Source organism: Punica granatum, chromosome 1 (assembly GCF_007655135.1).
Source record: "Punica granatum isolate Tunisia-2019 chromosome 1, ASM765513v2, whole genome shotgun sequence".
Taxonomy (NCBI): domain Eukaryota; kingdom Viridiplantae; phylum Streptophyta; class Magnoliopsida; order Myrtales; family Lythraceae; genus Punica; species Punica granatum.
In genome coordinates, this window is record NC_045127.1 from 38,732,539 (window position 1) to 38,746,035 (window position 13,497).

Consider the following 13,497-nt stretch of genomic DNA (forward strand, 5'->3'; position numbering starts at 1 on the left):
ACGCTTGCAGGGATTTTATTAACAAGTCATAACAAAAACCCCTCTTCCGTCATACGGCTTATGGCGTCACCGACATGCGGGTAGCATTATATACAAAGACCGTCTTAGACATCGGCAACCATGGCCAAGTAGCGTGGGACTGACGTCTAGTTGGTAAGCTCATCATCCTCCCATGTAGGGCGGATATGAACCCTGGAAGATGTCTCCTCAGTGACGACATATATGGCTGGCAAAGCCAAGAACGCTTCAACTACATTCGAAGAGGAGTCATCTGATTCAGTGGATGGGCTGTCGGAGGTGCTCACAATGACCTTCGGCAGTGTCGGTAAAAACTGTGATTGCGGTGGAACTGGAATGCCCCTAGAGAGCTTTCCGTAATGTGTTGTGAGACGGTGGAGGTGTTTATCGCGTCGAGCTTGTACGATCTCGTGACAAGAAGAGTAAAAACCAAGTCCCCTCCTATTCCGGTATTCCTCCACTTCGACTAACCGTAGGATTCCCTGTGTGCATGCCCCGAGTCCAGTTCCGAGGACGTAGTCATTCTTCAATAGATCCTTCCCAATCATGCGATCGGCCCGGGATGGACCGACTTCTCCGTAGTCTTGGATCACGGAGATTGTGTCAAAGGAGTGAAAGGGGAGGTTCTAATCTTCCCCAATGCTGATGTATGGAATAGCCATCTCCTTATAGACCGCGTAATCTTCTTCGCCGTTGACAGTGATGAGCTTGCCCTCAATAAAGAACTTCAGCTTCTGGTGCAACGATGAAGGAATGGCATCGGTGGCATGAATCCAGGGCCTCCCAAGCAAGAGACTGAAAGCATTGAGAATTTCAAGGATTTGGAAAGTGACGGAAAATGAGCAAGGACCCACATCGATCAGAAGGTCAATTTCTCCATTCACTTCCTTCTTGGAGCCATCAAAGGCTCGGAAAGTGGTCATGCTTGCACGAATACGACTCATGTCCACATTCATCTGCTTCAACGTAGAGATGGGGCAAAGATTAAGAGCAGAGCCGTCATCGATCATGACTCGATCGACGACGTGATTATTGCACTTGCAGACTATGTGCAACGCCCGCAAGTGTCCGTGACCTTTAGAGGGAAGTTCCTCCTGGGCGAAGGAAATCTGGTTCGAGAAGATGGAGTTTATGGTCTCCTCGATCCTATCCGTTGTGGTTTCCTTCGGGATTTGAGCAGCAGTGAGAACTTTCAGCAGAGCGTCCTAATGAGGCTTGGAACTCAGAAGCAAAGCAAGTAGTGAGATGTGGGCTGGTGACTTGCCCATCTGCTCAACCACCTTGTACTTGCTTGCTTTGATCACCTTCATGAAAGCTTTAGCTTCTTCCTCAGTGACCTTCTTAACAGAAAGTGGCAGAGCTTCTGTAACGGATGAGCACGTGATGCCCATCTCACTCCTCTCCTGCTCCATATTGGCAACGTCGCCCTCATAATTCCAAGGGACCCGACAGTCCTGATATGGTTCCCTTGCAAGAACCTCAATGACGAACGGAACAGAGTTTCCTGTTCATCCTCTTCCTCTCCGATAGCAGCTATGCTAATCATGTTGATGGAAGGTCCTGAACTTGATCCATGATCGGGGAGAGGGTTCGCGCGCACATTCGGCGGTTTCACCTCATTGATGGAGATCTCCTTTACATTGATCATCTCCTGGATTTTTTCCCGAAGTCTCCAACAGTTGTCCAGGGTATGACCAGGAGCACCCTGATGAAACTCACAGTGCAAGTTTTGATTTTGCACTGTAGGGTCGAAGTTGGAACCAAGCGGCTCCGTTTTGATCTTGTTGCCTACAAGGAGCTCCCAGAATATGTGGTAGGGAGGAGATGGTAGAGGTGTGTACTGCTTGCGTTGGCGTCTCTGAACGACACCGCTTTGCTGAGCTTGTGGAGCTGGGGCCCATTGGGCCGGTTAAGGAAATCTCAAAGCTGGGGCTCTGCTTTGCTGGGCTTGAGCAGGGGCGTACTATTGTGGGGGTGGCGGTTGAATAATAGTCGGTGGGGCCGGATGGTAGGCCTGCTGCACTTGGTAGGGGTGCATATGCCTGGGAAGTCAACGATGTTGGTGCGTAACTTACCGAGAATTGCTGCTGGGCTTAGTGTCCCGGGTTGACGGCGCTGTCCGTCGTGTCCTTGCCCTCTCTGGACTTTTCCGGCAGTTTGCTTCTTCGATGCTTCTTAGTCTTTCTTCCTCGATAGGCCTTCAATCCTTCCTAACTTGATGCCCATGTCAAGATTTTTCCCAGCTTCGATCAAGTCTGAGAATGAGGAGGTATGAGCCAAAAGGTGTGAATAATATGCACCCCTGACCGTGGAGTGAAACAATTAGATTTGCTATCACTCAGTAATCGGGGGAATGTGCTTTGTCACTTTTCCCTACCATTCCGCTGCATATGTCTCAAAGGTTTGACTCTTTCTCATCTCCATCATGCTCAAATCAAGGAGAGTAGGGGGTGTCTTCATACAGAATCGGTACTGGTTGAAGAACTTTTGAGAGAGACCCGCCCAAGTGGGGATCTCGGCAGCTTTCAACGTCATAAACCAATCTAGCGCCGATCCTGTAAGACTATCTTGGAATATCTGAATGACAAACTCCTCGTAATCCCAGTACGACAACATTTTACTCCGATAATGGCGGAGATGATGCCGTGGATCCGTAGTCCCGTCACACCTCTTGAAATCTAGAATCTTGATCTTAGGAGGCAGCCGCATGCCCTGGAAAAGATTCTAATTGTGGTCACCATAGTCAAAACGGGAAGTGCCTGCTTGGAGGGCTTTGATGGTCTCCTCCATCTTCTTCAGTCTCCTCCTTGCTCTGTCTCCGCTTCAGGGAGAAAGTTTGTCAGTGTAGCTAAAAGGGCCGCCTGAGTAGGCGTACCGGGTTCAAGGGGAGGAATATTTAGTGGCGATGGAGCTTGGTAGGAAAAGCCCATGTAAGGTTGTGAGGCTTGGAAATGAAAAGGCTCAACGGTGTGAGCAGGAGCAGGGACACTCGTCATTGGAGGGATTGTTGGCGGTAGTACGGTGTAAGCTGGAGGTTGAACCGGCTTGGCTAATGGCAGCCGAGTGTGCACAGCCGAATTTGTCGATAGAAAAGCTATAGGTGGCAACGGGACAACTGTAGGAGCAGGCGGGGGCGATAAAGGATCAGTGATCGGATAGACCGCCGGTACGTGCGTTATTGCCGAAAAGGATACCTCCTTGCTTTCCAAAACAAAAGTCGGAGGGACTGCTGGATTCAGATCCATTGTTTGCTTGTTTTCCGGAGGCGGGGTGTAGCTCGAGGAAGCCCGATTTTGATCCCTGAGTAGAGCCATGAGCTCTGTCATGTTGGTGGCCATGTTGGCTGCCAACTGGTTGACTATTCCCTCAAGTGTTGTGATCCGTGCAGAATCACCGGAATTGGATGACGCCGATGCTATCGGTGGCGGGACCGGTGGTATGACCACAGGAGTCTGAGGTGGTGGAGCATGAGTCACCAACGGTTGGGAATGAGCCACGGTCGGGGACGTGATCTCTTCAGGAAGAGTTGGTGGGTGCTCTCCTGCCATCCTTACTCTTTGTCGGGTAGGATAGCGGTGTGATGCCGGTTGCGATTACCTATATCCATAAGTGTATAAGTACGGTTGCTGCAAGTTAAGCTAACTTTGAAAGTGCTATGCAAAAACAATTTAATAGGATGAAATGTGTGGAATGCATGAGTTTTAAAACACTAATGCCATTACATCGGTTAGATTCATGTTCCATAATTTACAAAGACAGTACGTTTGGAAAAAGGGAACATAAACATTAAACCGACACTATACTACGCCCGACAACTAAGTGAGCGTTGGGTAAGTCTACGTGGGGCAAAAGACATTGCCGACTGCTAAACCTAAGGATGGGAGACGTTGTGCGCTTTTACCCACGCTCGGTTTAGCATAGCGCTCAAACGCGCTATCTCCTTGTCTTGGTTCGCGACGTGCGCACGTGCTTGAACTAGTTCCCTCTGAAGCTCTCTGTAATCTACAAGCTTTGCACGAGTATCAACAAGCTCGCAGCGGAGTCGATTTCGCTCCTCCCTGATAGACTGCAACTTCATACGCATGGCCGCCTGGGCGTAGCACTCGGCTTCTGACGTAACTGCAGGGGGAACTCGCGGGATTGGGGTTGTTCTGGGCCGATGAATGGGCACTGAGTCTTGCGAGTAGAACTTAGCCACATATACTGAAGTGGCGGAGAAAACTCACTCCTCCTCTATGGGATGCTCTGGGAACTAGAGATTCTGCGTGACGGGTGTATCCCACAACCGTCGAATCTCTCGAACTCGTAGGAACCTATCTGCAACTGTAGATGATGAATCTGCCCACATGAACCAATATGCAAGTCGATCCACCTCGGTGGGAATGTCTTGTGAACCGTTGAGTTATCTGATAACTCGACTAGGAAAGACAAGTGTGCTTCCCTAGTGGCTAAGGAGGGGAAGTCTAACGATTCCGAAACATCTTGTGATCATGGGGCCGCCTGGATTCCAATAAGCGGCCCATAAAAACTGTGTCAGTGTAAGCTCCTCTAAGAACTGCCTCCACTCTGAAAAGCTACGCTCAGAAGGTTGAAACACCGGAAGCAGGCGTGCAATCAGAGAGCAGTCGTCGGTGATGCATGAAAACATATGTGATGAGCAGAACGGTCGGATATGTGCGAGAAGCCAAATCTGCAAGAGATGCGGAGACCCTTTCATCTTGCCACGCCGAATCTCCCTAACATAGTCAAGAGACCGAACGGTCTCAGCTAGTAAAGCTTCGACATAACTATTGCCTCCTACTGCTTGGAGGACGACCTGGGCGAGTGCCCTGTCTATGAGATTCGATGCATGCGGAAACATGAGAGTCCCAAAGATCAGTAGGAGGAACCTGTGACAGGTGTTGCGCTAGTAGGATTCTCTGGTAGCACGAAGTGCATGAATGTGTGTCCAATTCATGAGCCACGTGGTTCTGACACTATGCTCCCATTCATTATGAAGCTCGAGCTGAACCTCTTCGGTGGACATACCTAGAAGTATGGAGAGCTGACTCTGTATCACTGCAAACTCATTGGGCATTATGATATCCCGTGTAGGCATAGGCCTCTATAGGAGTGTTGTGTATTCCTCGACTGTAGGGGTCAGCTCAGTCCCCTAAAAGCTGAACACGGCGCGCTGAAGATCCCAGAACTTGATGACAGTCCTCAGAAAGGTCCAATCAATGGGGGATTCAGCAAGCATTACTAAGTCCCATATGATGAGACGGATAAAGGAGCGATCCACCGGGGGGAATGCCCTCCAAACTTGGGTGATCTCTCGATCGGGTGGTGTGAGCGACTCGAGCCTAAGACTGGGAGTTGGACGGTCCATCCTTACCTAAATGGAGAAGATATCGGTTTAATGTTTACAGTCAAACCAATGTAATGTCCTAAGTTGTTTGAAATCATGCATACAATGCAGGAAAATAAAACTATAACTGTCTTTGTTACAGTGTACATCGCTCTTTGTGAAAAACAACAAAAGGCTCGCCTAAAAGAAAAACTAAGGGCCGACTCAAAGACTCAACTTTAGGTCGGTTGACGGCATGAAGGCAATTTTGGTCAAGCATGACGGTCCCTGTTTATGCAATGTTTCAGTGTGCTACTGGGAAAACCACTAACTAGGGATGGGGGATCCCGACTCAAGGGTGTGAATTCCTTGAAATCGAGCGAGGATCTTTGGGGGCCGGTTCGGTGACATAGCCGACTCGATCAGTTCCCTTACTCAGAACCTCTGTCTAACCTAGTTTTCCCATTTTGTCGCCAATGGGATTTCAGACGTGGCACCTAGAAACCTGCTAGGATGATGCGATGCAAGTGCAGAAAATAAATGTGCATGAAATAAAATGTGCTTAATATAAATGTCCAGAAAGCGGTAAATAAACATGCAAGCAAACAAACGGAATCGAGCTCGAACCCACTGAGTATGTCTTCAGTGGAGTCGCCAAGCTGTACGAACCCGAATGTGCTCTTGTCGGGGCCCGCGTGCGTGCAATTGAATTAAGCGGTTTGGGAGTGTCCACCTTCCCGTGGGGACGCATGACGAACACGCGTGAGAAGGAGTCGCCACTTGCCTGTTCACGACCCGAAGGTCGAGGGCTGGTAAGTTACCCGGGTCTAGGGGTAAGGATACACCTAGTTTAGCTCAGGCATTGGTTTGTGCGAAACTAGAAAGTCCGAGTTCGGGGGTTCACGTTACGTACGGGTCTTATATTCCGCACGCCCTTTCAGTACTCTAACTTGCTAGGCTTGCAATTTGATTTATTTACCGTGTGAATTAGGTTACACTCAGCTTACACGTTTTGACACCGAAAATTCGGTGAACTAAACGATGTTGGTTAAGCAGTCGAGAGAGAAGTAGGCCCGTATGTCGAGGAATCGGTTCACTATCTTGCGTTACAGTTCATCAAACCATGATAGTTGAATTCCTGCGTGAACCGAAACCGCGAGATCTTGGAAGTACTCTTGTCTAGGCAAACATTGGAGCGATTCGATTAGTTCGACTCTCGGACCGTTTGCTCACCGACTGGGATTCTCACAGAAATGAATGTACAAAGTAACTATTCTCACAATACTATCAAAATAATACGACAAATTACAATTAACAGATGGTTGAATCCTAGTCAGTTCGCTTTCGGTTATTATTCCGCTCCGACTCGCCGTGAGTTCAGGGAAAACACCGAAAATCGAAATTCAACATGCGCTCTCTAGGTGAAGAGGGCGTTGGACCCTATGATCGATGGTTAGGGCGTTGAACCCCAAGTGCAATGCGATCTATGCGTCGGGCTCGTCACGCATGAACAAACAAGAGTAGAAAAGTAACAAACAGCATTTAGATAACAGACAATATGTTTGTTTTTGCCAAGTGTACGTGAGTTAGCAGATTATTAACCCTGAGTGTTTTGGCATGCAAATGTCTAATGCTAAGCAAGCAAACGTGTGCAAAACATTTTGCATTCGGCTTTGTTTCAAGGACCTTACAGACATGGTATCTGTAGTCAAGTCCTTTGTATGTGGATTGCTTTTAAAGTTGTTCTGTATTGTGACACTACAATTCCACTGAGTTCGTCAAACTCAGATTTAGAACCTAGAGTTCCACCTAACCCTTGTCTAATGTTTGGTTAGGTCGAGTGAATGATTAATCAGGATTTGCTTGTTTCGTGACAGAGATAACAGTTCTGGTTACCGAGTCTATGATAGGATGACAAAAACTCATCAGTTAGATAAGAAAAGGCTTTGCAGATGAACCTGCACCGGAATAGCTAGCCCGTCCTTATCTCGATACTGAAGTGTTTCTATAAAGCTAATCCTAGGTGTGTCGCTAAATTGTGAAAAGACGATTTTGCCCTTGACTTGAAAATGATTTTCAAAAAAGGGGAATAACGCGATGCGAGCCACCTCGGCCTATAGCCGGTGCCGACCAATTCCCTGGATCTTTCAGGGTTACGCAAGAACCTTGAAAAATTCAAAGAACCAATCGATCTAACCGGAAGTGATCTAGAAAGATCTTCTGTATCCCGACCTGAGTTACCTGAAATTCGGTAGGAACTCACGTCAAGACACACAAGCCCTTTCTAGACGTCTGTGCTACATCGGACCGAGCGTTTCGGGTTTGAAAATATGCATTTTTTGAAAAGGGTACTAACGTCATTTGACAACTTGTCGGCGTGAGTTATCAGTTAATGCTCAATTCATGCAAATTTTGTCAGTCTCAAGTGGGTTTAATCATGTGAGCTTCCCGATTAACCCGTTTGTGGATTTATTGCTTGTAAATTATTACCGAATGTAGTAAATGTGCGAGTTACTGAATGGGGTCTGAATACCCAACAACTTATTTTAATGAAAACGATTCATGACACGATGACTAAGACGGGTCCAGGAAGGTCGATGATAATTTGATCAAAAAGACCAAAATACCCTCGAAACCCAAATGAGCCCGATAGAGTCATCGATACATAAATCCATGCATTTTGAACGTTTTTAAAGGGATTTTGTAGCGGGATTTGCGATGATATTGAAATTGCGATTGCACAAAATTCAAGAAATGGATTTCATCGAGGAAAAGAGACCGTTCTTGACCCGAATGAGGTCAAGGAACTCTCGGCTCTTTCTTCTCAAGGATAGCCGTGAGCTCCCTTGACCCGTTTCGGGTTTCAAGGGGTCTCTTTAACCAAATTTCGACAATTTCTCACATGCTCAAACATTAAACATGATAAATAACATGTATTTTACATAGCCGGTATCGTCATGATTTTGTAAAACGCATTTTAACATACAAGCATACAAAAACACGTTATTTATTGAATCGATAAAACGATACCGACTTCATGGATGCGGAAAAACATGGAAATTCCAGAGACGACTTAAATCGGGGCAAGGAAACCGGTTATAACCCAAAGAACAAACAAAGGGCTCACGGTCACTTTTCCTCAAAGGGAAACCGTCAGCACCCTGGGTCGTTCGGGTTTAAAACGGTCTTCCCGACTTCAATTTAAACATTTCACGACATGTTAACACGTTAAACAATGACAAGCATGCATGATATAACATGGAAATGCATAAAAAATGTGATCTTGGAAGTAAATCATACTTAAAACACCTTATAACTCCATAAACACAACAAAAATGTAAAAGTTCTAGCTCCTCTAAGTCGGGAATGGTTATACCTAGTCCTGGGATGCAGGATAGGACTGTAAAAAGTCCGGTTAGACCGTTGATGGATCGGGTTTGGACTGTTTTGGCTTGAACAAACACGAATGGAAGCAACAGACCCGGCTAGGCGTTGTCTCGGCTCGATTGGGCACTTGGGAAAGAGCAGGCCGGTTCAGGTCGTTTCGGTCGGTTTCCTAGTAGGTTCACGGCGGTTTTGGACAGCCAAGGGACGCTCCCTAGGTGGTGGTGGTGGTCGTTTTGGTCCAGTGGTCACGTTTTGACCCGTATAACCTTGCAAAGATCAAGCAAAACAGAACACGCCTAGAGACAGACCCGATTGGGCAAGTTTCGGGTCAGACGTCACAACGGTGGCTCCTGATGGAATTTTGCGGCAAGGTCATTGCACCACGTTAGCCAAGGGACCCATGGAGGTGACTGTGGTGGTCGTTTGAAGAAAAGGATCTCGGGTTGACCCGACCTGCAAGGAAAATCACAGGTGAGCTAGAAAATCCGACCCGACTAGGCAGTCGGGTTGTTTCTTCTTCCTAGGTCAAAACCAATGGGTTTTATTAGGATTTCTTGACTCCTAAACACTTACGGAGATGGTTGATGGGTTGTGGCAGCTCAAACCGACCCGTAAGGCTAGGAAACCCGAGTTGGAAAATATGATCCGAAATGGACCAAAAACAGTTCGATTTTGTGGTTAGCTGGTTCTATGGCTTATAGGCTTCAAACTTAAAATCTAACTTCGGAAATGGACTGAAGGGGTTGAAAACATGTGGGATATGAAGTTTGGTCAAGTTTGGATTTAAGCCGGGATGGTGATCACCATGATTCCAACTTAAGTTCTTGATGTTTTTGCTTGTTGAATGCTTGTTGCGGTTTCTTCAAGAGTTTGAGAGCTTTTGAAGAGTGAGAAAGCTTGAGAGAGATGGCTAGAAGGTAAGTGATTAAGCTAATGACATTTAGACAATATATAGGCAAAGCTTAGGTGCAATTAAGTGAAACAAAGCTTGATTAAGGGCATGCTTAGTAGTGGGCGGTTTGCTTAATGAAGGAAGAAGATATTCTTGCAAGTGACATTGATCGAGAAGAGATAAGAAACATTAATAGCTTGGATGGGATGTTGAAGTGTTGAATTGAAAGACTTAGGATATTTTGGGCTAAGAGAGCAAGAAAGCAAGGGAGAAGGCGACTTGGGTAAGGGCGGCTGCCCCGTGGGCCCCACGGGTCATGAAGAAAAGTCGGGACAAAGTTCGGGTCTCGATTGATCGCGTGTTCGAGGATCGTGGCTCAAACGAACGTCGAATTGTGAATATGCGCGCGAAAACGGTTCAAACGAGCCCAATATTGTCCATTTTGCCTATAAGAATGCTCGTGTGGATTTTGGGCCCGGAAGCCAGTTTTGCTCGTTTCCAGTGATCAGAGCAAAGTTAGCCGTTTCTGAATGCATATCTCGTGGCTGCATTTCGCATTGGTCATTTTGACATGCATTGTCATCAGACTGAATGATTGACCCTTAAGCCGATATTGCAAATGTGAAGCCGGAAACGTCCCAGGAGTCTGTAGCCGTATTTCTCATATTGCTTTCTGAGTTGCTTGGGTGATCCGAAGATCGCTGCGATCTCTGTTCATTGAGAACAAACCTCAAAGGATTGAAAAAGTGCGTTTGAGACCCTAAAAGCACTGTTCTGATGACCTAGATGGATTGTGGAATTCCATTTGAGGATTTCACATTGAGCCTTGGAATAAGTAGCACTGGGTTGGCCAATCATCCGGCGTCAAGTTTATGTGAAAAGGACCTCCGGTTATGAATTTCCGTTGAAAACGGTCTTTTATGTTCCTCGGAGGTCATTTGGGAAACTGAAAGGGATTCTGCAGTCTGAATTGCCCAAATGCGTCTGTCCGTTGTAGTTTTCGGGGCAATGCATGGCTAACTTCGTTTGCCGATGTTTTGTTAGACCAGTCTCCGATTATGCTTTTCCGTTGAAAGGTATGCTTCTTCTGTCACTCGGGAGTCATTCGAGGAGTCCATGTGACTTCCGAGTAGCGATCTGAAGCAATGCTCATGATCTGTAGAATTGCGGGGTATGACTTCATTTGACATCGAGCGTTAGCTTTTGTCTGATGAACCGGCATTTTTTACTTCCACTTAAAAGTTGTATGCATTTAGAAAATTGCTCTATATAGAGCAGATGATCTGCGAAATGTGATTAAAGACATTTTTCATTTGTTTGGAACCACGAGGGATTTTTGAAGCCCAATATTGACTATCTTCTGATTGTCGGGTGAATCAGTACAAAATAGCATTGTCGGTGATGTATTCTGAAAATGCCGGTTTGGAAGTTGTCTGAGCTCTCCGTTTGCTCTGTATGTCACGATGGCCAAAGGGATTCTTCTGTCATGTGCTTGAGTCCTCTGCTTGTTTCTGTTGACTTGAGGATGAATAGCAATTTGCTACTCTGTCGAGCCATTTTCTATATCACTACTCAAGTCATGGCGTGAATCGCTGGCGATGCGCATTGTATGAACTGGTGAGCCAAAATGGAGTGCTGACACCTACGTAGCGCTCACTTGGCTACTGAGCGCAATAGTTTGTCGGTTTAATATTTAAGTTCCCTTTTTCAAACTAACTATCTTTGTAAATTAAGGAACTTAAATCAAATCGATGCAAGGGCATTAGCGTTTTGAAATTCATGCATCTCATGCATTTTATTTATCGTTGGCTTGGTACTTTTAATTTGTTAGCCACGTTTTGCAACCGCATGAACACACTCATGGGTATAGGTAATCACAACTGGTTACCCCTCATCGATACCCCACTCATTTCCACATAAGGATGGCGGAAGAGAATTAGCCCGAAATTTCTGAGGAGATTAATTCGCCACCGCCGATTCATTCTCAATCACCGGCAACTCTAGCACCGCCGCCTATTCAAGATGCTGCTCACGTGGCCGCACTCGAAGAAAATGTCACCTCACTCCAGAGCACGGTCGAAATGATGGCCGCTAACATGGCTGAGATGATGTCTCTGCTCAGGGGTTCGAACCGCGCTGCCTCGAGCTCTACTCCGCCCCCTGCATACGGGTCAACTATTGACCCTGCCTCCTGGGTCTCGCTGACTCAAATGCAAGAAAGCACCACTGTGACCGCCCCCATGCCAATGATCCAACCAGTGCCCATTCCTCCCCCAATGCATGTATCAACAGTCCAACCAGTCAGTGACCCCTTGCCGCCACCGCCTGCCCCAACAGATGTCCCTCTCCCACCGGCGGCGTTCTTAATGTCAGACCCAGCTATTGCCACTGTCATTGTCACTGTTAATGTCGATCCCGCCTTCGGTCTACATAGTCCCTCCACTAAGGATCTTCCCGGTGTCGAGTGCCTTCACTCTTGCTCAACATATAGAGCCCTTTATCTTCTAAACTTCACAACCAAATACGAGCCTTCCATACCAAGCCCCATCACTCCTAATATGCCTTTCCCTCAATCGGGCACAATAACCCATGTGGCCCCTACAGCTCCACCCACAAATTTCCTTCCAGAGGGGGAAACTGAACAAGAGTGGAGGTTGAAGAAGATAGAGGAGATCGTGAAGGCCATCCAAGCTGGCGACTACCGTCATAGCACCAGTTATTTGGACCTAAACCTCGTCCCAAGCATGCCACTACCTCCGAAGATCAAGGTTCCTGACTTCCAGAAGTATGATGGAATTTCAGACCCGCTGCACCATCTCCGACATTATCGGGGAAAGATGTTCAGTACTGGGAATATGAGCAGTTCGTCGTTGCCACTTTCCAAGAAAGTCTATCTAGACCAGCCCTGAACTGGTTCATGTCACTCCGAGTAGAGGACATTCCTTCATGGACTGAGTTGTCCAAGAATTTTATAGACCAATACCAGTACAACACGGAGATGCCTCGGTTTTTCCTCGAATTAAGCACCATGGAGGTGACAGAAGGACAAACGTTTGAGAGCTACGCCACCGATTGGCAAACTCTAGCGGCGAAGCATATTACTCCTATCTGCGAAGCTCAGCAAATACAAATGTTCAACGAGACGCTTAAGGGGGTCTATTACTCACATCTCATGGGCCATAAATCCACGTTTTCCGAAATGATCATGGCGGGAAAGCAAGTGGACCTGGGTATCAAGCTCGGGAGAATCAAAGGCCCATATAAGAAAAAGGAAGGCGAATCTTCGAGGAAGACCACTACTGTGGCATCTTCCACTGGCGACAAAAAGGGCAAAGAGTCCTCTGTCAATGCTGTCAATACGGGACGTCAGGGTGCCCAACAATACTCTGTGAACTTCATCCCTACTCCACCAGCTGCTCAGGTATATGCTTTGCCCCCTCCCCACTACCAGCAGTAGTATTACTCGGCTTCGCCGCCCGTACTGCCAACGCTGGCCTTGCAACAAGTCATACACCATTATGCCCCTGCTCCTCCTCAGGCCCCGCAAAATAGGCCCCCAGCTTCGAGAGCTTCTTAGCCGACGCAGCGGGCTCCGGCCTCACAAGGCCAACAAGGGATTGCGACACAGCCGAGACTATGCAGGCAACTCGCACCGTTGCCAGTTCCGCTCTCTCATATATACTGGCAGTTTCTCGTGGGTAACAAGATCCGACCGATAGCGCCCGGCCCTAATTTTGACTCGACAAACTAGGATCAGAGCAAGCACTGCGAGTTCCACCAAGGTGCTCCCAGCCATACCCTCGACAATTGCTAGAAATTAAGGGAGAAGATTCAGGAGATGATCAACGTGCGAGAACTCTCCTTCAACGAAGTC

The 13,497-nt window shown here is 47.2% G+C and overlaps 2 protein-coding genes across 2 annotated transcripts; one reads left to right on the forward strand and one right to left on the reverse strand.

Annotated features, from left to right (window-relative positions):
- Positions 1 to 2,391: 2,391 nt before the first annotated feature.
- Positions 2,392 to 3,566, reverse strand: LOC116205818. The gene is made up of 2 exons (XM_031538489.1): positions 3,213 to 3,566; positions 2,392 to 2,730 (listed from the first exon to the last, which is right to left on the reverse strand). The coding sequence occupies exons 1-2, from the start codon at positions 3,564 to 3,566 to the stop codon at positions 2,392 to 2,394; spliced, it is 693 nt and encodes a 230-aa protein (XP_031394349.1).
- An 8,153-nt stretch (positions 3,567 to 11,719) lies between these two features.
- On the forward strand, positions 11,720 to 12,532 carry LOC116205824 (mucin-2-like). The gene has a single exon (XM_031538500.1). The coding sequence runs from the start codon at positions 11,720 to 11,722 to the stop codon at positions 12,530 to 12,532; it is 813 nt and encodes a 270-aa protein (XP_031394360.1).
- Positions 12,533 to 13,497: the final 965 nt, after the last annotated feature.

What these genes read in the sequence shown, in the direction of transcription:
- LOC116205818 (XM_031538489.1), bottom strand. Translation starts at nt 3,566, where the DNA reads ATGGCAGGAGAGCACCCACCAACTCTTCCTGAAGAGATCACGTCCCCG. An exon ending in TTGTTTTGGAAAGCAAGGAG is followed by an intron (nt 2,731 to 3,212) that starts GTATCCTTTTCG and finishes AATCTTTTCCAG; the next exon opens with GGCATGCGGCTGCCTCCTAA.
- LOC116205824 (XM_031538500.1), top strand. Translation starts at nt 11,720, where the DNA reads ATGGCTGAGATGATGTCTCTGCTCAGGGGTTCGAACCGCGCTGCCTCG.